At 41.3% G+C, this 25751-nt stretch overlaps 1 protein-coding gene across 5 annotated transcripts in view; it reads right to left on the bottom strand.

The window, feature by feature from the left end:
- zgc:158464 (uncharacterized protein LOC791139 homolog) overlaps positions 1 to 25751 on the bottom strand; it is a 103309-nt gene that overhangs the window by 3454 nt on the left and 74104 nt on the right. The window contains exons 4-7 of one of the 5 annotated variants that reach the window (XM_039795116.1): positions 24927 to 25025; positions 15866 to 16012; positions 7461 to 7635; positions 7160 to 7279 (exon numbers count right to left, since the gene is read on the bottom strand). In XM_039795116.1, the coding sequence (XP_039651050.1) occupies positions 7160 to 7279; positions 7461 to 7635; positions 15866 to 16012; positions 24927 to 25025 (541 nt within the window). The remainder of the gene's footprint in view (positions 1 to 7159; positions 7280 to 7460; positions 7636 to 15865; positions 16013 to 24926; positions 25026 to 25751) is intronic. The other 4 variants (XM_039795118.1, XM_039795117.1, XM_039795119.1 and 1 more) reach the window with 4 other exon arrangements.

The raw sequence follows: 25751 nt of genomic DNA on the forward strand, positions 1-25751 counted from the left end.
AAAGATTTTGTTAGTTAACATAAAAACAAGACCAGGAGTCTGCATTTGACATCATATATTCTGAAGTGTCAATTTCCATCTTGAATAGCATGGAAATAAATTGTTTGTGTAAAACAAGGTGAAACAAGAGGCAATAGCGACACTAACGGTTCTGACCTAATGCTAATGTCAGCATCATGGATATATTAAAGCTATAGTGCGTAGTTTCTGTCGCCCCCATGAGGAATTCTAAGTAATGACAACAAAACTGTCGGCGCGTCCACATGATACAGGCCTTCCGTGATCGCGCACAGCCCCCACCCCTTCTTCACGCAGTTGCTAGTAGCCAAGGAGGACACGGAGGATTAAAAAAAACATTATCTTCACTTGAATTCTGCGCGGGAAAGTCACCAGACGACACAATCTTCTGAACACAGCCATACTGAGAAATACACAGAGAGTTGTGTGGCGCTGATAGTCTTAATTAGCTTTGTAGCAACTCATTTGGTAATGGCTTGAAAGTAATGGACGTTCATTAATATCAAAAAGTTACGCAGTAAAGCTTTAAGAGAGCTGGATACGGCACTGCCACTAAACCTCACTGCCAACTTGTCCCAGTGGCCATGAAAAAAAGTCCCCGGTGACCCACATACAGCTTAATAAAAGACAGTTCTGTAAAACTTTTGACAGGACACCCTGACTGGCAACGAAGATCAAGTATTAGTCTTTGCATTAGTAACTTTTAAAACATGCATGTTTTAAATTTGTAAAACTTTCCCAGAACTTTAAAAAGTTACTTTCATGTGTGTGATTTCATACCAGTGTAAAGTCTAAGCGCCATGCAGGGCCGCACAGGTGGTGCCAGTGGAAGAAACACTAATGCACATGTGCAGTGGGCCACACAATGTGGAACCAAACCCAGAAAACTTGCTTCTTTTTTGTCAATGTCACCATCTTATTTCCTATAGTGCTAAACACAAAGTAGAGCTGAGGCTGATGGGAATGTAATTTGTTTTGCAGATTTTCATAAACTAAAGTATTGGGAACATTTCATTTTTTACCTGATGGTGGCACTAGAGGAAAGGACCCATCATATGGGAACCATGACTGCCTCAACCAACTTTTGTGCTAATCCATCATGTAGATGTTGAGATATTTCACTGGATAAGTAAAAACTTTGACCTGCTGGTGGCGAAAATGACAAGTACTGTAAGAGTATCACAAAAGTCAATGGGATTCATCCTGGGGGAACCATGGACATGTGTACTGAATTTCATCGCAATCCATCGAATAGTTGTTGAGCTATTTCAGTCTTGACTAAAGTGGTGGACCAACCGACCGTCACTGCTGTGCCTGGAGCCATGTTGATTGCATGGCTAAAAACCAATTTAAAGAGAAAAGTATGTCAGAAGCCTGAATATATGGGGAACTCAAGAGATCAGCCCTCCTTGACAGCTCCTTTCTCATTTACTCCTGCAGTACTTGCTCCCTACAGTACGTGACAATGTTCTGAAAGCCGGATTACCCTTTGATAACTTTGACGCTGTCTGGGGAGGAGACTAAAAGGCAGGTTGCTTAAGGTGGGTTTCACATGCAGAGCATAATGATGAGGCTAATGAACCCCCAGGATAAATCACTTAAGCTACAGCAATAAAAGCACAGCAAATTAAAAGCTCCCTGTGTGTTTCTTGGGGCTTTCGATCAATACATTTTACAGCTTGCCAGTAATCTTCCGCTTTAAAATAGAAAATTACTTTTTTGGAGTTAAGTGATGCAAACAATAAGCTTTAGTAAGGGACTGATACAAAACTAATGACCCCTATATCCTGCTGTAAATATACCGTTTTGATCATTTGTCTTTACAAAAATGCATTAGCATAATAGTTTTTTCAATCAGCAGCTAATGCTTCTTGCAAGTTATGATTGCTGTAGGCTCAAATAAGATGCACTCATATTGCTGCAAGTGGGCATTATGACCTGTCATCCACATAATGTGCAGCAGTTCATTCCAGCTCACTAAACTCCCACATACTCTACTTTATATCGGTTACTTCCCTAATCTGAAATGTAACCCCTGTTGCTGAAATGCAAATAATGAAAAACATGGCAAAAAGAAGCATAATAACAGAAGTTTTCCATTACACTGGAGGAAAAAGAGGGGAAACCCCCCAGGGATTACCATTTCTCACTAACCCTGGCTGTGGCAAGCAGTCAAACACACCAGGTAAGCTTGAGAGCTCCGGCCCAATTGACTCATGGAGCCAGTAAGTGTTATCTGCAATATGCATTCTGTTTGTGTCACAGATGGTGTAGAATAGGACTCTCGTGAGGACTGTACACAAGCAGGATAAGTCTGTGCAAGGTGTTAAGTAGAAGATATATTATTTATTCTCATTACCAACAAAACTAGGATGTGGCAACATCATTGTGACAGACAGACATAAGCATGAATCTCTGTTTTGATAAGATACAGTGAAAACAGGGTGGTCAAGAGTGTTGATGACTGAGCCATGCTCCTCTTTTCCATGTACATTTGGTTTTTTTACTGACTATTATATGGGTTTGTGAAAAGTCAGGCAGACAAATGAAGCAACTAAAATCAACAAAAGCCATATTTTTGAGGTCACTGAATATATGCCCACTATAAATGAATGCCCACTGTAAATGTACGCCCATTATGTGTGATGAACAGAAGCAAGAAGTTGGCTTTAGGCACCTTATATGTAAGGCAAGTCCATTCTTTACTTATCTCGTAATTGCATATGTAAAGCCTGCAGATGTGTTCTCTCCCTGATGCGCAGAGAGAAACCGGCACAGAGATAGTGGAACAGCTTAGAATGTACAGGCTTCAATATAGGGGCATCCATCAAGAATAAGAATAAACTGATATAGTGATTCCTTCCTGTGAGGTTATGTTTTATGTCAACAGATGAGACCAATCCTTTTCTTTATATTAGTGTGATTATTATTGTTATTACAGAAAATGAGAATCCTTTGCAGCGTATATGGCAGATGATGGAGAATATTTCAAACATTAAACATACTTTTTTATAGGTGAGCTGAGGTAGAAAGCTGCAGGCTTGCTGGTCTATAAAACTGAAGTAAACACAATTATCAGACCATCACCTCTATTGCCTCTAGATTTATCAGTGTCATTAACAAGTTCATCATGATTTGAGGAGAGCTGGACAAATGTCTCTCACCAGTCACCACAGGTCTACAGTTCTACCATTCTGCAAGTGGTGCCAGGAGAGCTCATTTTAAAATAAATCTTCCCTGCAAAGTGCATTTGATAAGTCTTCATGTGGAGACTGGCGTTAGGTTACACAGAGCCACACTTAAAAGGCAAACACATCAATAGCATCATTTTTAGATTCCCAACTGATTTTCCAGTCAGTGTTCATGGCTGCTTATCACGTTACAGTCCTGCAGAGACAGAAACCAGGACAACAGAGCTATATGGCAGGGATGTTGATAAAATTAATATGGGGCTATTTTTGAGAAGACAGGCCTTTGTGGTGTTATCATATGCATGCGTTTGAAGGTTTCTATTGTCTAATCTGGATGAATCTCACAAGGGAGGTCTGCCATTCTTGTTAATTGAGGTTTATGACTTTGATTTGAACCCTGTAGTCATCAGAGCAGGAACAGCCTGACAGCAATCACAGCTTATCTCCACCTTCAGCATATTGGATTGCTCCATGAATGATGCTGTCAGTGTTATGAATCTGTGGCACCAGAAAAGGAAAATCCATCCGCCAAAAGCTAATAATCCTTGGCAGAAGTGATGACCTTTTTAAGCATTACTGGGCATCAGATATCCTGTTTATATCATATGAGCACAAATTGAATGAGTCTACCTGGGATGAGCCAAACCATTCGGCAATACACAATTGATGAAAAAAAGGATGTAGTTAGTGGTGTGAAGCAGGCCAAGAAGTTTAAGAAACAATATTTGCCATCTATATCCAATGTGGTTAATGGACCAAAGATCACTGAAAAACGTGGCTTTGATTGGTTAAAATAAGCAGCAAAGTCAGATTAATATTGCTTTTGTGTTCTACACAGGTCATTTGTCTCGTCTGCGCCACATAAAGGATATCTGATTCTTTTTCTGTCTAAACAAAATAAATAAAAAAGACACCATAAAACCACGATGTGTCTTTGGAAGAGGAGTTAAATTGCAGATGCAAAGACATTTTGGTTGCTTTTTCAATTGGCTATTTAGTTTCCCCTCGTCTGTGTTGTGGCATCAAACAGGTTCTGTTAGATAATATTTTCTCCTTTCACTAACAATGTCTCTTCTCAGCCAGTGGAAACACGCTGTGCAGAGCTCTCTCTCTCTCTCTCGAGGTGAGAAACAGGATGATACTGTGCTCTGACAGACTTGTGAAGGGTTTAATATGTTTCAAACACCTTGAAGGGTTTCTCGTCACAGAGAGAAAAAAAGAAGGGTGGAGGGGTAGCGGGAGAGGGGCAGGTGAACAGAAGAAAGAGGTTAGGAGGGCAAAACAGAGTGAAAATGCTTTCTGTCAGGCCAGAGGACTCTTGAGGCTGGAGGTCTTAGCGACGTCTGTCTTTATCAATAATGCATTACACATACGTGCCACCTCATGCCCTTATACATTTTTCAGCAACCTCAGACATGGAGGATCCTCACCTTGGGTTTCTACTCATTTTCAGTGGCAGCAGGGGAGACGGGCTCGTGTGAGCAGGCTAAACTCAGAGAAACCTCTACCTGCAGTGTGGTGGCACCTGTCATTCCCACCAATCAGCCTGCTGGCTGTTTTCTAGGCTTAATCTGATTGATGCCAAAGGCAAAACATATAACATTCTGTGACAGCCAGGAGCTGATTTACACAAGCAAAAAGCTGCAAGAAACATTCTCTATGTGAATGTTGTTACCATCTTTCTCCTGCTGCAGGAGCTTTCCTGCCAGCTATTTAGCTAGCAAATGCTACAGTTGGCTACATTATTACAACAATACATCTTACCACTCCAAGACAAAGAACACAAATTCTTTCTAATCTTTTCACGTATGACACAGACCAAGAACAGACTGAGGTCCAACATGACAGTCACCTCTGTGATGTACATTGAATCTCCACTACAAGACCGGGCAGCAATTATTCAGTCCACATCCCAGCATCACTGTTCCCATTAGAAATAATACTTACTGGTGAGTGCAATTTAATAGTGATACAATCATCTTGCTACAGATTCAATTGTACAACACAAAGTGCTTAAAACTCATTACGATCTCTTAAACTAAAAAGCTCATGGCCGAGGACTATATGCATTTTTCCCCATGTGGCCACTGGCATGAAAGGTTTGAGTTTACTGAACGAGAAGTTTTCACCACACACTAAATCAAACAAAACTTTTACTTTAGAAACACTATCTTATTACTGCCTGTTTGACTTTAATATGTTAACAAAATATTCAGCCATACAGGTTTCAGCACTTTGCCAGTGCCTTCTGGTCTTCCTCGCCAAAAACTTTCATTCAATATAAAGCCCCCAGCATTAAGTAAGCACATTTCCACCATAATACAGATATGGATGGATTAATTCTCTCTAGCCTTAAAAAAAAATATATAATAATAGGTTCATGCTCCAAAATTGAACTGGTTTATTAGAAGTTTACTAATCAAATTCACTCCCTGAATTATCACTCCTTATATCATCATCCGCCAATAGCAAAAAACGTTTTGTTCTATCTACATTGGAGATATGGATCTCTGTGGTGAATATAAGGTGTGTGTGTGTGTGTGTGTGTGTGTGTGTGTGTGTGTGTGTGTGTGTGTGGTTCTGAACAATATATTCTGGTTTGCACTTTACAGCTATTGATTATGTATCCTCTGTTGGCTGCCTTGGATGTCCCTTTTGGCCATAGCTTTTTTGAGTACTAAATAATGTATTCCTACTCAGTGCCATCTAAAGTGATATTATTACATTTTTGTCCCTTTTATCTCCAAGGAAAATTCAATTGGCCTGAAAATCTTTCTCAGTAAATTTACATTCCGGATAATTAAAAGACTAAGGCTTCTTAAAAAATAATAATACAGTGTATAGAACTCAACCAGTCATACATGCATTTGGTCTTTTTAAATTGTCTGTCAGAATGTCAGTGTAGCAGGTCTGTAACTCTGCAGTTAGTAAGTTTTTTTTTTAAATGAGTAAGGCAGAAAAAGACATGCAGTCACACAAGCATAAGCAGATGATCAGTAACTGAGACAGGACATTAGACAGATAGTCACCTATACTAACATGAAGATAATTATAGCAGGGAAATGCATTATGTTTCCCTGCCAAGACATATAAGCCTCCAGCAAAATGACCAATAACAAAGGCTAAACGTTTCTTAGCATATTATAGTTTTATCTAACCTGAGGTCGCCTTGGAGCTATGGAGATTTCTCTAAATGTCATATGGTTGAGCCTGCCTTGAAATGTAAAATGGACTGTATATAGGGTAAATGTGAATAGACCATTTGTCAGCAAAGATACTAGGTTTTTAAAGCTGATGGCTCAAGCTAAATTACCAAAGTTGACTTTGGCAAGTTTTCAAAGGGCTACACATTTCTGTTTATGATTCTGACACCTGGTACTTGCACCTGGCAGTGAAAATCATTCACTGCCAAAACCCATCGAAGGCGCACATTACCGTCAAAAGAATGTGATGTGACTTCACCGCAGGCCTTCAAGCAGAAGTAACCTCTACCAAATGTCAGACTAGCCTAAACCAATCAGATTGGCTCGTTTGAACCCTGTGTTGGATGCGGCAGGGATCAGGGGGCGCTGATGAAGGGCAACATTAACTGTGTTGTGGGCACATCAGCAAATGAAGGAGCCGACCTGTCAGAGGGGTTACAGGGGGGAGGTGGAGGACAAGGGACGGGCAGGATGCAGGTGGAAGATAGAGGTCTGAAAGGTGAAAATTATTACCATATTGAAAAGGCCAAGTCAGCAGACTATTGGGGCACAGGTATACAAGGACCTTTGTAAGCAAGACGTTAGATTGGTCCACAATGTGTACTCCACCGGAAAGCATGTGTAGCTGCTACACTTCTGTGGCTCCACGAGTCTCTGGTGTGTGTTTTGACACAGGCAGTCGGAATGTGTGTATCTGATAACACTGTTTGTGGCTTGTTATTTAGGAAAAGAAAGCGTTGTCCTTACTTAAGGGAGAGGGAGTAGTCGTTCTTGCAGGTCTCGCTGTTTCTCACCAGGTAGCTGGCCTCCTTACACAGCCGGAGCAGAGACTCTGCATCTGTTCGGCTGATTGCTCCATGGTACCAGCTACAGTGAACAATAGGAAAATAGTGATGAGAGAGAAGAGGAACAAAGGAAGGGTTATAATGAGCAGAAAACTGAACAAAGGAAAAGAAACCGCTAATGTCAAATCTGCTCATGAAGGGCCAAAGTGGTGTATTTTAAATAAATTGCAGTCATAACAAAGCAACCCCGAGATCTGACTCACAACTGGCTTTCCAGGGGCATGGTGGGGTCAATTCGCTCCCCGAGAGAGGAACTGCAGTGGTCTAGTGAAGTCATTTTGGTGTTGACCAGACAGCCACTGGAGTGTCGCTGCAGCGGGCGGGTTTTCCCCTCCTTGGTAGGCGACATTCGAGACTTCTCCACGCCATCAAACTGGACTGTAATAAAGGAAAATGCAACAGCTGAAACATTTTATTCGGGAAGACTACAATGGGTATTTTTTAAAAAGTGAGACCCTTCACAGCTATGATAATAATACAACATAGTCCTGTCCGTATACTTCAGTTAGACTTCAGGTTAAGGTCACTTGGAAAAGCTAGTGTGCTTAACAGGAAGTAGACATTTTGAAATATATCTACTAAACTAGAACAGAGCAATGAGGTGTGTGTGGGAACAGAAATTCTCTCTCACATCGCACGCACGCACGCCCGCTACAGCATAACACACACACACACACACACACACACACGCACACGCACACACACACGCAGTGTCACTTTGTGTAACTCATCCAACTGAAGGACATGTACATACAGTGGAAGAGGCATAGATCAATCCTTCCACACTGTGCACACATCCCAGTAACACAAAGTACACACACATGCCTACATCCTCCAAACAACTCAAACAACCACAAATCTGTAAATACATCCACATATATTACAGTATGTGTGAACATGTATATTCTTTAACTACACACAAACATATGTGCAGAGTCATGCAAACAAGCCCACTTGGAAAAGTCATATGCAAAAATACGCACCCCCGCACACAAACCCACTCACAGGTTCTGCAAGTTAAACATTAAACTGGCTTTTCAAAACTCTCACGGTCAACATGGACATGATAAGCTGTCTTGGCAACTTCACAGGGAAGTGTTTGATGGTATGTGTGGGCTGGAGGTGACCTGTACTCATGACGTGACTGGTGGAGGTCACTGAGCAGCTTCACAGCCAATCAGGACACGGGAAAATATTTACCTTTATCCACAAAAGCTAACATGAGAACAGAAGAGAACTAATTTCCACAAGGCCGAATGAAAGTGAATTCTGAGTAATGGAGGCCAAAATAATGAAACATTGGACGGTGGAGGTTGGAGTCACACTGTGGTTATCTCTCTGTGTGTGTACATGTGTGTTTTAGCCATTTTCCCTCTGTCATCCATCGCTATAATTGATGTCATAGCACCCTTGGCTCTGGAAAGACCCATTTAGAGCCACTGATACGCCTCTCAAGCAATAACAGCAACAAGTATATGACATGCTTTAGCTGGAGATGGCTGCTTAGAGGGCTTAGGATCAACACATCAAAGCTGAGACTTTCAAGGAAGGAGTTAATGTAGTATGAAGCTCACAGCCAGTGCCTCTGATCGTTGCATCTGTCTTTGCAGCTCTCGGTAATGGCCATTCTCGCATCTAGTGTTTAATTACCTGGGCTGAACATGGTAGGCACTTTACAGACAGACAGGCACTGTGATCTTGACGTGTCGATGGAGATGGGTCTGTCTAGACTTTGTATTCCAGTCAGACGATTCCATTACACTTACAGTTTGTGAGCTCGCCAAGTGTTCCTGTTCCAGACTGAGCGGGAGGGCTGACAGTATCAATCAATCAATTTAGGCGAAACGAGACAACATCATGTCAACAAATTTCATTAAGCTTGTGGTCACCTCAAAGTGGGGCAAAACAGGTAATATAGGACCTTCTGTAGATACTGTAAACGTAACAATACACATCGTAAAGCTTACAAAATGTAATACATAGTTATAGATTAACCCAGTGGTTCTAAGTTTGTTTGGCTTGTGACCGCTTACTAAAAAAAGTGTCTGGTTACAAATTTGTGTAACAGAACTTTCCTACCCCATCAATCATCTCACGGCCCCTCAGATTTATCTTATGACCCTCTGGCAGGGGTGCCACCCCTAGGTTGGGAACTACAAGATTCAACAACCGAATTGTACATTAAGTAGTTAAAACTAGCTCCATGTCACATGCTACAACAGTAAAATGCTGCTTACACATTGATGGATTTTTTTTTTTTGCAAATCAAATATTTTTTTAATTGTTTTTGTATTTTTCCTTAAGTAACGGATCTGACTACTTCTTCCACCACTGACTGTGATGGAATATGATCCAACAGGTAAGGGTAGTGAGACAGAGTGCTGCTGTTTCAGCTCTGACCACCAGGGGTTCCCCCTCATCTCCACTCAGCTGCAGGTTGAACTTGCTGGCCTTGAGCTCACTGATGCATTTCCCTAAACATAAACTCATGGAAATGATTATTCCAAATGACTCCGCCTACTGTTGTTATCTTGGCCTCTGCACTTTTGTTCGTTATAGGGCTATGGCCGAGTCTTAAAATGACAGCCAAATTGTAATGCTGCATGACGGCTGGGTAAACTGTGGCTCTAACCTCAGACCTGTGGAAGACTATGAGCTGTAGCTGAACTTCCACAGGGTATGATGCTTGGACCGCTGGCAGTCAAATGATGTGCCTGTGTTGCATGTAAGTCCATATAACAGACATCATTAGTTCTCTACTTTTTCAGTCCATTCGAACCACATGCTGACTGGGAATACAGTGCGAGTAGGATGAACATACAGTATATGTGTAAGGGTGAGAAATAGCGTTTCCATGGAAACTGACCAAGGGAATGAGGGAGATGCATGTTTGCCCGGGCTCATCCCTGTCAACGCTGACAGATGACAAGATGAAGACGCGGCCAATTGCTCTCTCTCCCTCCTTCGCTTTCAATTTCTCTCTTCCTGTTTGCACATGTCCGCTTTTTCTCCCCCTCACCTTTTCTTTTGATCTTTCTATCTCAAACACTTCAGTCCTGTCTCTCTATGTCTCTGGGTCTTTTCCTCTGTGTTTTTGTTTGTCAAGGACAGAAAAAGATAGTGGGAAATGGACTGTGGAGGAATGTCTGCTTGTCTAATAGGAAAAAAAGAGAGAAAGAGCAGTAGAAGCTTTGATCTGTTATCTCCACTGTTTCTGATGGTCCTAATGCAGGGCTATCAGTCACTGATTATGTCTGATCCTGCATCAAAATTGTTTAACTTTATCTCTGTACAGTATATGTCCATATACAAGTTGGATGACATATGCACTTTGAACATAACATGGCTGCAAAAGCTATCTGCTAGTGTTGCATAAGGATGAATGTTGCGGTCTTGGTTTTCCCACACAGTCCATCTCTCAGTCTATCTACAGCCCACTCAGCCATCCGCCTGACCTTAGCTTTTCACATTTTCTCCATTCTTCTAGCGCACCCACTAATTCCTATACTTCCCCAGATTCAACACAATCAGTGCTTTATTTGACCTTGATTAAACCCTTTTTTCACTCCACCTCCTAGCAAAGGTTGAGTGGCTATTCTCAGAGGAGCTCACCCCATCAACCTTCCCCGTCAGAGCTGAGTCTTTTCTACGGGCAGAGTGCATCGTTCTACAAAAAGAGTATTACCCTAAAGGGAGAGCCTCCAAACTAAACAAAAGCCATCATTTTATTTGCTCAAAAGCAAATGAACCCATGTCTGCTTTGATTGCGAGCCATCTCACTAACACTACAGCTTCAAATTGTTGTGGAATTATGTTTTAAGGCTGAATATCAATGGAAGAGAGCTAAACCCATTCCCCTTTCATTCTCTGGTGAACACCGACGAGAGGGTGAACACACACACACACACACACACACACACACACACACACACACACACACACACACACACACACACACACACACACACACACACACACACACACACACACACACGCCTTCCCATACACGCACAAAGACACATAAGTAAATGTGCAGGGGCATCTGTGTGTGTTATCAGTATTGTTGCTTGTAAAGCACAGCAAATGGAATCTGTGTATCAGATTGAACTGTCAGTCAGATGGTGACTGATGGCTGAATGGCCTGCCCCCCTCAAACACACAGCTTCCTTTAGAGAGCTCTCTAAAACCCAGAGGAGGGAGTGTGTGAGAGGGTACTGATTGGCACAGACACAGATAAACAGAGGTCAAAATGACATTTCCATGATTACACTGCAATGTAATTCAGAACAGCACAGCACAATACACTAGACAAAATAATACCATGAGATCATGAAAAGAGAGACTTAATAGTGGCCATCAAATGCCACAGAACTAAACTTGTCAATGACCACAATATTCCAAACAAATAAAGTAAGAGAAACACCAAAGATGTAGTTACAATAACGTCCATGAGGCTTCTGAACAACCTGACTACACCCCCCTCTCCTCTGCACACATTCCTGAGCAAATTTCTCTAATTAAGCTGGCTAATAAATTCTCATTTACTAACAGTACTCCTATCAAAAAGGATGACTAGTCTGAGGGGTGAAGTGTGCCATCAACTGCCGTATTGTGAGGTGAAAATTAAGTCTTCCAGCCAGGATGTATGAAATGATTAACAGGTCTGCATCTCATTAGAATGCACTGCACACTGAAAATAGTGTTTAGCGTGGTATGGCACCCCAGTAACTGGCAGCTTTAAAAATCACTCACTTTTATGTTGATATCAATTATGTGCATCAGGAACTCAAATAATGCTTTTTTGGACAGCTTTTAATAATATATTTTTAGTGCATTGCTGCTACAATCTAGAAGTTAATCTCTGATGATTCCACCATCTAGAAATATGCTTTCTTCTTTTACATTTCAAGAAAAGGAGTGACCCTTCAAAGCTAAATATGGAAATATTTAAATTACTTTGTTGTTTTTTTTAAAGTCTTTTAAGATTAGATGAAGGAGAAGGTAAAAGAAATGCTTTAGTGTGTATACTTAATGCATGTCAAAAAACAAAAGCGAAAAGCTCTTCATTATAGAAAAGTATACAGAGAAAAGTGCCCTCAATTTATATGTAGATGTAATATCTGCCGTGTCAAGCCACACCGAAATTTTGATAATGAGGGCTGGACGGTTAAGGCAGATATCCTTGAACTGTAATGGATATTGTTTATTCTTGATCCATATTAGAGCAAGCCACAATGGCCTTCACATACATATACATACATAGACTCTTAGCTATTTACCCTAGGCGAGCCAATCTGGAGCATGTAAACAGTCCTGTGTATAATGGATGACTATTGTGTTACTGTGGGTCTGCCTGTACGCCGAGGTCAAGAAGAGAGTATTGTAACTGTATTCACAGGGGTCCCGGAGGCCACCCCCCCTCTGTCTGCCACAGTGGCCTTTGACCCCAACGATGTAGAGTGGGGCCATACTGGCTCAGACAGAGAGAGGATCACTTTACAGCTGGATGCCAATCTTAAACCCACTGACATCACAGAGGGAACCAGAACCTTTCCCATGGATTTATGGATATAAATCAACTCCTTGCCCTGTCCTCGCCTATAGCACACAGCGGTGTCCTCTTACATGGTCTCACTCTAAGTCTTCCCACTCTGCCAGGGGAAATCCCATTCCTGGCATTAGTTCTGCTACATGTCCTTCTTCCCCTCGGGTAATTACAGCAGTCAGGAGTTTGAGTATGTAGAAGGGCTTCAAAAATCACCTAATGGCTTGATCGGTTGAAAATATGCGATTACTCGTCCATTGTGTTTTGATAAAATGGTAAATATGGCTAAACCTGAGGTGAAGACACTCAAGTCAAGAAGTGAAACTGCCTCAAATTAGTTTGATTTCTCAATTCATGTAGAACTGTGGAGAACAGTGGGCCAAAGGGACATCTGGGACAGTTATGAGTATGTTGACAAGAGGAAATGGGGGTCACAGCAAATGGCAATTACACATGCAGAAAACAGTTTAGCACAATTAAAACTAATGAGCCTTCAGCCCTAAAACCTGCACAAGAATTAGTGATTTTCCGCCACATGTAATCCAGATGGAAAAGTGCAGTGCAGTCATTACTGGGCTCCTACCTAAATACACACACACACACACACACACACACACACACACACACACACACACACACACACACACACACACACACACACACACACACACACACACACACACACACACACACACACACACACACACACACACACACACACACACACACAGTACAGGCCAAAAGTGTATATATACAGTACAGGCCAAAAGTTTGGACACACCTTCTCATTCAATGCGTTTCCTTTTTATTTTCATGACTATTGACATTGTAGATTCTCACTGAAGGCATCAAAACTATGAATGAACACATATGGAATTATGTACTTAACAAAAAAGTGTGAAATAACTGAAAACATGTCTTATATTTTAGATTCTTCAAAGTAGCCACCCTTTGCTTTTTTATGAATAAGGGAAATAATTCCACTAATTAACCCTGACAAGGCACACCTGTGAAGTGAAAACCATTTCAGGTGACTACCTCATGAAGCTCATTGAGAGAACACCAAGGGTTTACAGAGTTATCAAAAAAAGCAAAGGGTGGCTACTTTGAGGAATCTAAAATATAAGGCATGTTTTCAGTTATTACACACTTTTTTGTTAAGTACATAATTCCATATGTGTTCATTCATAGTTTTGATGCCTTCAGTGAGAATCTACAATGTAAATAGTCATGAAAATAAAGAAACAGATTGAATGAGAAGGTGTGTCCAAACTTTTGGCCTGTACTATATATATATATATTACAGTGCCTTGCGAAAGTATTCGCCCCCTTGAACTTTTTGACCTTTTGCCACATTTAAGGCCTCAAACATAAAGATATAAAACTGTAATTTTTTGTGAAGAATCAACAACAAGTGGGACACAATCATGAAGTGGAACGAAATATATTGGATATTTCAAACCTTTTAAACAAATAAAAACTGAAATATTGGGCGTGCAAAATTATTCAGCCCCCTTAAGTTAATACTTTGTAGCGCCACCTTTTGCTGCGATTACAGCTGTAAGTCGCTTGGGGTATGTCTCTATCAGTTTTGCAACACGAGACTGACATTTTTGCCCATTCCTCCTTGCAAAACAGCTCGAGCTCAGTGAGGTTGGATGGAGAGAGTTTGTGAACAGCAGTTTTCAGTTCTTTCCACAGATTCTCGATTGGATTCAGGTCTGGACTTTGACTTGGCCATTCTAAAACCTGGATATGTTTATTTGTGAACCATTCCATTGTAGATTTTGCTTTAGGTTTTTGGATCATTGTCTTGTTGGAAGACAAATCTCCGTCCCAGTCTCAGGTCTTTTGCAGACTCCATCAGGTTTTCTTCCAGAATGGTCCTGTATTTGGCTCCATCCATCTTCCCATCAATTTTAACCATCTTCCCTGTCCCTGCTGAAGAAAAGCAGGCCCAAACCATGATGCTGCCACCACCATGTTTGACAGTGGGGATGGTGTGTTCAGGGTGATGAGCTGTGTTGCTTTTACGCCAAACATAACGTTTTGCATTGTTGCCAAAAGTTCGATTTTGGTTTCATCTGACCACAGCACCTTCTTCCACATGTTTGGTGTGTCTCCCAGGTGGCTTTTGGCAAACTTTAAACAACACTTTTTATGGATATCTTTAAGAAATGGCTTTCTTCTTGCCACTCTTCCATAAAGGCCAGATTTGTGCAGTATACGACTGATTGTTGTCCTATGGACAGAGTCTCCCACCTCAGCTGTAGATCTCTGCAGTTCATCCAGAGTGATCATGGGCCTCTTGGCTGCATCTCTGATCAGTCTTCTCATTGTATGAGCTGAAAGTTTAGAGGGACGGCCGGGTCTTCGTAGATTTGTAGTGGTCTGATACTCCTTCCATTTCAATATTATCGCTTGCCCCAGTGCTCCTTGGGATGTTTAAAGCTTGGGAAATCTTTTGTATCCCAATCCGGCTTTAAACTTCTCCACAACAGTATCTCGGACCTGCCTGGTGTGTTCCTTGTTCTATGATGCTCTCTTTTTAGCTTACGGACCTCTGAGACTATCACAGAGCAGGTGCATTTATACGGAGACTTGATTACACACAGCTGGATTCTATTTATCATCATTAGTCATTTAGGTCAACATTGGATCATTCAGAGATCCTCACTGAACTTCTGGAGAGAGTTTGCTGCACTGAAAGTAAAGGGGCTGAATAATTTTGCACGCCCACTTTTTCAGTTTTTTATTTGTTAAAAAAGTTTGAAATAGCCAATGAATTTCGTTCCACTTCATAATTGGGACCCACTTGTTGTTGATTCTTCACAAAAAATTACAGTTTTATATCTTTATGTTTGAGGCCTGAAATGTGGCAAAAGGTCGAAACGTTCAAAAGGGCCGAATACTTGCCAAGGCACTGTATATATATATATAAAACACATTATAGGGAGTGGATGGATGGAAGGATGATGGATTAATGGACTGACAGATGGAAAGGGGGGATGATGGGGGGAACTGATGGGAAAGATGCTGGACAATGTGAACACCAACACCCACCATGGTGGTGCTGGTCACAGCTTGTCTGTCCTGGTGAGGGCTGAGCTGTCTGGGAGGGAGACTCCAGCTCCTCCACCAGGGGAGGGCTGGTGTTGAGCTGCCCGACAGGAGGGGGCCAGGGTAGGTCCTTGATCACTTTAATCTCTACTGCAAGTGTCGCCCAAGTCACCAGAGGAGAGATGGAGGGAAGGAGAGGACAGCAACGAGAAGCATAAATGGACAACGACAAAGGGAGTGAGGAAAGGGAAGTAATGACAGGAAACGGGAAGGAAAACAGAGAAAAGGAAGAAGGGGTAAGTGAAAAATAGATAAGAGAAGAAGCCAGCTTTGTGATTCAGGAATCAGCAGTAGCTAACAGGACTGAAAAAGAAGCAGAGTTAGTTCACCAGTAAGTAGGGTTGGGTTCTGATAGCAGGTGCCATATTGGATTTGGTTCCAGGTTGGTTAAAATACCTGGATTTCTAACTATGGGCTAATGGTCAAAGGTTACTTACAAATTTTAAATCTCAACTTCAATAAGGGATTTGGGAGGACTCAATAACTAAATTGCATAGCAGATATGAATTCTATAAAATGCTATTAAACCCCAACCCTACCTGAAAAGTTGGGCCCTTTGGCCTCTCTTCCCCTCTTCATTGGCTCTCACTCAACAATCCTCACACTCCAGACTGAAAAATAGAGTGACTAATTTAAGTCTCAGCAGATATAGTGTCAATGCAAAGTTCTCAATCCTTACTTTTACAAGAAGTATGACATGATGTGTGACGTTATTTAAGAGACAGGCCCAAAAAATACACCTTGTAATGTTGCACCTTGAAGGTTGTAGACTATAAAATATAAAGCTGCCTTGAGATCAGGTACAGATAGTCACTGATTCAGTAGATCAGCATACACTCTGCTGTTACTCACAGTGCTGAGTTTGAAAAAAAGACTTTAGGCCTCTATATTAAGATAAACAACAATGTAGACTATATCCTTCCCTGGGATGTACAGTCAGAGCAATCCATTCTGGCAGTGGACACTCCCCAGGCTTTGCCCCTTAAATAATGTATGCCTTATATCCAGCCGGGGTATTACCAGGGTAAATTGAGTGCCCTTGCAAAAGCATATATGTCACTGGGCAAGGGCCACTTCTTAAATTGCTGACTATAATTAATAAATGGGAGGGAGAGAGGACTTTTTTCATAATCTTTGAAAAAGCTAGCATTAGAAACCAAGGCTATTAAAGAAGCATAGTCCAGCAATAGTCGAAAAGCTGGAAGTCAAAAGTGTTATGTGTAATTCGATAACTCTTTTTTACATAAATCTTCAAACAGATCTTCCAGTGAGGAAACCGACATTGCTATTAAGAACATTTTAATGTCACTGTCCATGGTGCTGGAGATGTTACTGCTTTATATGAAAGTAAATAAAAGTGGAAAAAAAGGAAATAAAATGAGTGACTGTGATTTTAATAATCCGGGTTGCTACTTATAGTAGACAATGCCCTTAAACACGAATTAAGAAGCTTCAACAACAGCGGAAGTTCTTATAAGCTTCTTAAAGGTGCAGAAAAAAACAAATAATTGCTCCTCTAATTAGCCCAGGAATAAATGAAGCAAAAACAAACAGAAACAAAAGTACATACAAATACAAGAACAAAATAGAAAAAGATGTTAAAACTCACAATACAATTCCAATTAAAGTGTCGAGGTGGGCTTCAGCCCGATTTAACTTTAAAAAAAGTGAAGGCCAAAAACTCACATTCTTTATTAAATGACATTGCCTGCTGATGATAAAGATTGAAATGAAAACATGGGATAACATTGGCAAACCTTCAGTGGTATAGCCTAAACTTCTATTCATGACAGTGCTCTGATTTCATCAATGTGACAGCTATACTGCACATCAGTCACATTAGTCATGTAAGGGCGATGGCGGCCTTGTTTGACTTAGGAGGATGTGGGGTTAAATTGAGGAGAGAAGCAACAGATTGGCAGTAAAGTAAATCAGCCAGCAGATATTGAATACAAGATCACTTTGGGACACATCAATAAGTTGTCTCCACAACCTGGGTTATATTTCTGTAGTTTTGGTCATCACTGCATTGCTTATAGTAACATTTGCTCTACAATAATTACCTACAGTAGAACATGTTAATAACTTTTAATTAAAGGCTCAAGATTGCTAGTAAGTCAGTATTTACCACTTTGTTTTACTTAAATGACGGCAATTATTTCGTCAGAGAGAATTAGAGGCACATTCTGATTCAGAGTAACACCTCTTTAAAGAGAGTTGACTTAGTGCTATTTCAGCTAAGAGGAAAAGAATGCAGCTGTCTTCAAAATCATTAGCGCGTCACTGTGTTGTATTGGCCGGTATACAGCCTTGTTTTCAGTGGGAGGATGAGCATAATCTTATGGATTTGTTTGTCTTCCATCCTGCAAGGAATTGCAGTGGTGGTGGTACAGGACATGCTAATGAGAAGCAATATCTGCAGGCCAGATGAAGGGGGAAACTGGAGAATATTCAATCCGACAAGCAATTAAATAGCTGGGCCTGCGGTGTCAGGGGGCTAATCTAGAGAAAGGTGGCTGGAAGGAGGAGCTGCTTGCTGTCTACCCTGATGGGAGAGATGTGGGGTGGTGGACTGGCGGGGCTGGAGGGTGGGGAATGGAGACAGAAGGTCAGAAACTCTGGAAGATAATATAACTTCCACTACTTTGGGGTGAAGTAGGGGACTCTCTTCCTATGAGATTTAAAGCCTAATACTCATTTCACATTGCAGATTAGTGTGTAATTGTTTGGGGAGCAGAAGGCTGCCTACACACTGCAGCCTCACTGTGAGACGATTTGGGCGAGTGTGGCTCAGATTTGCTTGGATGCACAGCTGAATAATAGCATTTAGAACTGTTAAAATTAAGGCAGGCTGATTCACGAGCCAGGTGTTTTTTATACTCTCGGTGAGTGGAATCTCCCTCTTGTTGTAACATATTTAAATTTACTGCAAGCCCCAAGGCCTTGAATAATCATTGACTCTATTTGCCATCACCACGCATGGATGAGTGAATCTTTACACCTGAGGACTAATGCCAGGGACACAGTCCACAAAACGCTGCTTCACTTTGCGGCATTTCATGGCGCCTCCACGGCCAGTGTGTTGCTGGCGTAAGATAACAACAGCAGCACACTAGAGCTGATTTACACATCAACCCTAAAGGCTCACCAAATTACAGCTATATTAGCTGATGTAGATTTCGATTGATTATCAATTCTGTGGATGGTACATGTGTGACAGGATAAGTGTTAGAGACTGGAGGTGAATATCAGGTTGAACATGTAAATTACATTCAATATGATGTCTAAGTCATGTGGCTTTCCTTTGGTTATTATTTAAGTTGGTAAGTTTGTTCATTGTAAAGCACTTCAAGCTTAGCCTGTGTAGCAGAACACAGAAGGTCGCTGTCCAAATATTAAATACAATTAGGCTTTGATTATTGTAATTATTGGCAGCAGTGTTTGTTTTTCATTTTCTTGAATGAAAAGACACAGACACCACATAGAGCCAAATGTATGAGGACTAATTCTGAGGGAATATGTAAATACATCCAAAGATTACTAAATCTTTGTCATCGCATCTGACTGCATTTGGATCAATATGTCATCTCTCATTTGCATAATCATTAATCCATATACATACACAACACCTACTGTTGACAGAAGAATACAAGCTTTTATCGATTCAAAATCGACAAAGGACATGCCAATCAAGTTAACTGCACATAGTGGCCATGTTGGGACTTTGAATTGGGACCTTTTAAAACAGTGGGGGTCGTCCATCGCATGTCCTGCTTGCTTTGGAAATGTGTGATGGATGTCACGTGGACTGAACACTGCCAGGTTGAGCACCAGTCTGTAAACTTAAGTGCTGTAAACGCTGCAGCTGATTATTTCTTTCAAAACCTGTATGTTGATTACAGTTCATCAAAATAACAGAGCATACTTGAACAATGGACAAAGGTTCCTTTTTATCTGTTTACCTTCCCTTTGTTCTTCCAGGAGCAGGTATTTGTTTACCCAGGCTTTTCATTAGCCCATGGCACTTCATCAAATCACCAGCTATGCTTGTTTCCACCAATGCCATTTAATTTAGTTCTGCTTAATTTGGTTGGCTAATTGCATGCATATTCAAAACAAGCTGGAAGATTGCGATGTTTATGCTGCACATTATGAGCACAAGAGCTTGGAAAACAAAACCAGCCTCTTCTGAAGACGTGTTTGTTCCATCGGCACCCAAATCATTACAGATAACAACTGTGTAATGCTCCGGGGGAACTAAAATGCCACCTTGTAATTCTCCGCATACTGTATCCGTCACATTATACGGTTCGGCTCTCTTTCAAAGCACAGATCTGTTTTGAAAGACTGCGTGTTTGCATTAAAAATGAAAGTGGCGAGGCCTTTTCCCTGCTCTTCTATCAGGAAAGAGAAGGAAGAGATGCGTTAGTGACGGCCGGCCAGCAGGAGCTTCCAGGGAGGCTTGCTGGAGGAGCGTTGGGTTTACAGTGCTGTTGTGTGTGGCCAATGTGTGTGAGTGAAGATAAGACCTGTGGCAGCGCTCAGTGAAAAGAGGGAAGGACGCATTTGAGGCTCATGGAAGAGGGCTGTCAGTAAGGTTATCAGCAGGGTGTTGCTGCAGAGGCCAGGGGTACGAGACAGAGCTGAGGAGTGACGGACAGCGTGGGGGAAACCTGATCAGCCAAGCAGAGAGAAACCGAGCCATGGCACCCACAAAACAGCTGGCTTTAACCCAGGTGCAAATAACCAGCGCAGGACTGTAACTGAATCAATTATTTATTTTAGGACATTAGACTTAAGCCTCAGGTTTCTGGGTCGTTAAGCCCATGAAGATTCATTAAAAAACCATAAAGCTCCCCAAGACCTGAGGGAGCAAGCGACAGTGCTTTCTCTTATCTCCCGTGCTAAATGCATGGTACCCCGCTGGCCGGGAGCCAAGTGAAAGGAGTTAGTAGCAGGTAACAGAGGGCAAGGAGATTAAGTGACAATGGCTCTTGATCCCACTCTTGCTGTGACGAGGCTCAGATTTCCAATGACGACGTGTCCATGTCTGGGTGTGAATGAGCGCGCCATATGACGGCCACGCAAGCACACTTTCTCTTGCCCTCACATGCAGGCTTCTTTATATGGTCAAATTCTAATGTGTCTTCCTCACTCTTCACCTCAAGGCTCATCCATCACCTACTCAGCAGCCAGGAGGGAGGTAGGAAAGAGGCTGTGGTGAGTGTGGGTTCAGTATAGAGAGTGTGGGTGAGGGTGTGGGGTGGTGGTGGGGGGGGGGGAGCGAGGATGAGTGATTAACCAAACCGCAAGTACACAGCCCCCCCAACACTCTAACAAGGCAGGGAATTTACATTCCATTGCATACCTGTCAGGAGATAGCCCAACAGTGAATAATAACACCAGACCAAGTGTTGTGAAGAGGCGAGCGAGAGAGCATGCAGGCAGCGATAGGGACAGCCGAGGAAAAAGGGCTGTAGCAGGGAGCATTAACTCTCCCTGCCCTATCATTAATGAAGACAAATAGTCTTTTATGCAGATAGTATTACCATGTTCTACCATGGTGCAGGGCATAGGCAGCACTTGGTACTTATTTAATCCCTCCCCACCCTCTTTTTTTTAATGTGCAAACACTCCATGGCTTAGTAAGGCTGTGCATCTTTTTTCATTATCTGTTAATACTTTGTTTGCAGACACTTTCATTTCCCACATAATTGTTGGAATATAAACTGTGAAGGTTTTGATTAGCGCAGAAAAGTGCCCCTGAAATCCTAACGGTAAGCAGTATCATTAGTCATTGATATTGCACTGCCACAAAGTGCTTTAGAAACCAAACTGAGGAAAACTGCTTTCTTGCTTGAATCAGGCCTGAAATAGTGACCTGAAAACATTGTTATAAACGTAATTGCTGACATCTGGGGACATGGCAGCATCACCACAATGTAGCTCAGAAGGGCAGTCAGACAATACTGTGTTAATATCCATCATAAATAGATGGTTGATGTCATATGTCTACATCTTTTTTGATCATCTGAGTATGAAAATTAAACCCAGGTTGTTTTTTTTTATTCATTCTGTTGTTACATATTCGTACATTGTGTTGATTTGTTTTCAATTTGCGCCCTTGGTGTGTAGCTTAAAAATTACCCTCACATCAAGCTTTTTTCCAAATACTGTACTAATATAATGACTACTTTTCCGAAAGAAGGCTCCAACAACAACAAAAAGTTCAGGAAATGCACCTCTGATAATGCTGTTACCACCAAACCCACACGGCCCTGGTTTGAGAGCAAAAATATCTAGTTACAGGTTCGACTAAAGAAAGTAAAGTGTAAAACTCTTAATCAACCATGAAATCCAATCCAACCTGGATTACACAACTAAACGTAAGCAACCAGACCAGATGTCTCAAGCTCTAACTTACAGTAAAGCCCATGACCTCATGACTCCAGTCTAAAGTTTCATAAACCCCAAGTAACCCTGCCTTGAGTATGGATAAGACAATTCAGTACTAAGACGGTGAAAAATGTGATACCAAAGATTTAAAGTTTGTATGGCATTCAATCAATTAAATTAAAAATTCATCAACATGAGGTTTGTGAAACAGCTGTTCCACTTGCCCGATTGCACCCAATTGTCAATATAGATGTTTGATATGGGGAACTCCAGGATAAGACAAGGGTAACCTGGCAAAATCTAAGACAGTAGTGCCAGGATGGATGAGACAGAGATGACTGGTAAAGTGGCATTGTCACAGTCCTAAAGCACTGGCTCACAAGTTAACTTAAATACTGAAGCGGTGTATAATTTGACATTGGAGGTAAGCTGGTTGCAAAGATCAGAGCCTTGTGTGCAGGCACAAACGCTCAAGCCTTGAAAGGTGGGAAACTTTCTCTAAGCCCCTTGATGTCTACACTGACACCTGCAAGAGAAACAAGCCTGTGTTGACAAGGCTTGTCCCAAAGCCGTCTTTCTCATCATTCTTCACTTTTCGGTCTTCAAAATAGTGGGGAATTACTTCTGCCTGAACAAAACACAATTCAGAATGAAGACATGCAATAAATCAAAGGACTTTTTAGACTGCAGCTTTCATCTTTGAAAGACAACTTAAAGACTTGTCTCTCCAATTCCCTGCTAAGACTTTGACATCCAATGGAAATTAAATTAATCATCTTCAAAAGAGGGACGCTGTCTGTAAAAGGGGGAGTTGAAAGAATGTGTTAGTAAATAGCGCCCTACACAAACTCTTCTGGGTGCTGCTTGACAGAAAAATAATGAGGGAGAGGAGGAAAGTGATTAAGAATGCAGCATCCCTTATTTAACTAATCACAGGCAGAGGCAGAACGGTGTGACTCTTATGAAGACCTCAGTGCCTAGAATACACAGAAGTAGACAGGAAACAGAAATGAAGCGACATACAGTAAACACAGACAGATGATGAAGGAATAGACAGACCTATGATATGCATTTACATAAGAGAGTTTGAGCCTGCTCTGCCAGAACTGTGTCCATCTGAACATGTGATTGATTATATTACTGAGTTTCAAAGGCTTCAAAACAAGGCAAAGATGAGTTTTGAGTAGTGATACTATCTTTAAGTACGGAGTTACATTAGAATAGTACGGAGTGCGCGCTCATCACCTGCAGGTATGCACTAAATACTCTCTCAAGCCTCTTTTTCTTCTTCCTCAAATGAGATTAATGAGCTTCCTACCATGTAATACCACATAAAAGACTTTACACACACTTAAACATATTATATACTACATTGAAATCCAGTTCAGCACCATATCTGTATCTGTCTCCACTCTACTACTCCTGCTGTCACTATGGCTCACCTGACCTGTAAGCTGCCTTTTATTATTTTAGGCTTTAGGCGTTTTCTTCTAACTTTGTGAATGTCACTTCATTGTCAATCATTCTGTCACAGAAAAAGAACAGTTGTAGAAATCATTAAAATCCTCAAACCGCCTCGAAATAAATGATCTCTCACCGAGTCCAGAGTGAGTCCATCTTTAACTACCCATCAACAGCAAAACCCCATTGGGGATTAATCTCTCTCGCATCCTCTACTTCTAATAAATTTTGCTTTATTGAAATGCCATAAATGCAATTCACTGTTCCCAAAGCAAACAGAAGGGAAATTAAAAGAGAAATACAATAGAGGAATACATGGAAATAAAAAAGAAAAGTATGAAAAAGAGAGTAGAATATGATTAAATTATAATGAAGAAAATGCCCATTATTTTTATATTGCGTGTTGCTCTGTGAGATTACATTTACACTTCTACAAAACTCAATCATTCTTCCAAGTGTAGAAAACTAATCACAAACTTGGCAAATTATTTTCCCAACTGTATTCCACAATGAGCCTGCATATTATTAATGGCATCTTTCATTCAGCTAAAGAAGAAAAGGTTCATTTACCCTATCGTGTGGAATACCTAGCACTGACTTAGGCATGAGTCAGGTTTGTGTGCAGAACATCCCCACAGAAGTAAATACAGTATTTTAGTGTTTTTTAAACTGCAGTGTTAATTTTCACAGCACCCTTAGAGGTGGAGGAGTCAACATAGATTTACTCATGCCCCCATCACCCCATCCCTCCTACCTCTGAGCACCAAGAAGTGTTACTGCACTTGATACACTGATGTGTGCACTGAAAGGCTGATTTTCTTTAGTCCACTTCAAGCACTAGGCAATCACACTAGTAGCATCCTGATGATGTCATTCTAATCAAGATGATTTGCATTTAAAGTGGGTGACCTTTTCTCAACATACTGCTAGATTTGATTTTTAGGGCTCACATGACAATTTTGGAAGTGTAAAATACGCTTATGACACCAATTCTTGAGAACATTTTAACCTGTGTGCTGAGGATTTAAGTAAGAAATGAATCTCAAACAGCAATATTCAATGCAACCTAAAAAGGTTCAGGCATCAAAGTCTAAGATGAATATACAGACAGAAAAGAGACACTCCCCAGCCCCGTCTCCAATGGTACCTGTGAGGGATTTAGAGGTGCAGTCCTTTCCGCCGTGGGGACCTGATCCAGTGCCACTTACAGAACCCTCGTAGCTAATGCAGTCATAACAAAGCAGAGCTGTTCAAGGATAAAAAAGAAAAATATAAAGCGAAAAGGGGCGATGAAAAATAGAGTCATGGGTTGCTGATTTCCTTTATTATATCAGTTAAAAGGCTTGGCATAAATTTGGGGTGCACTTTTTATATCCCAAAGCCGTATTCTTTCCAGGAACAGCCCTGTTTGATGTTATGGCTGTGTTAGCCGTGCTGAAGCTCTCAAACCACAGCGACTACCTGCACCTACATGCACCTGCACAACCAATCATGCCCCCTGAGCAGCATAGGTATCATCTTAGCTTAAACAGGCAGCAGTGGGATCAAAACAGCAAACAGTAGACTGGACACCTGCAAGTCAACTTAGCGGGTGCTTTAACAGAGGAGGAAAGAAAGAAGCGTTAGCAGAGAGTTTAAAGCAGCAGCAGCAGCAGAACCCTCACAACCTGACAGAAGCCAAAATCTGATTTGTTAGAGCTTGAAAAGCAGATACCTGGGTTAGTAAAGCAGAAGAGAAACAGTTTTAGAGTTCATTGTGTTAAAAGCTTGAAATTTACATAAATCAGACAACCCTTACAGAAATGCAGTCATCACTAAATTGGAGAAGTTTACATAATGAGATTCACTGTCTGAGCTTTTGACATCAGAACTAACAGTATGTAACAGAAAGAGCTGAAGGACTTTGCAAGCAATTTTCTTTAAGTTAAAATGTTGTTGGATTAGGATGAACTGATCTTGTTTTTCTGCCTAT

Source organism: Perca fluviatilis, chromosome 3 (genome assembly GCF_010015445.1).
Source record: "Perca fluviatilis chromosome 3, GENO_Pfluv_1.0, whole genome shotgun sequence".
Taxonomy (NCBI): domain Eukaryota; kingdom Metazoa; phylum Chordata; class Actinopteri; order Perciformes; family Percidae; genus Perca; species Perca fluviatilis.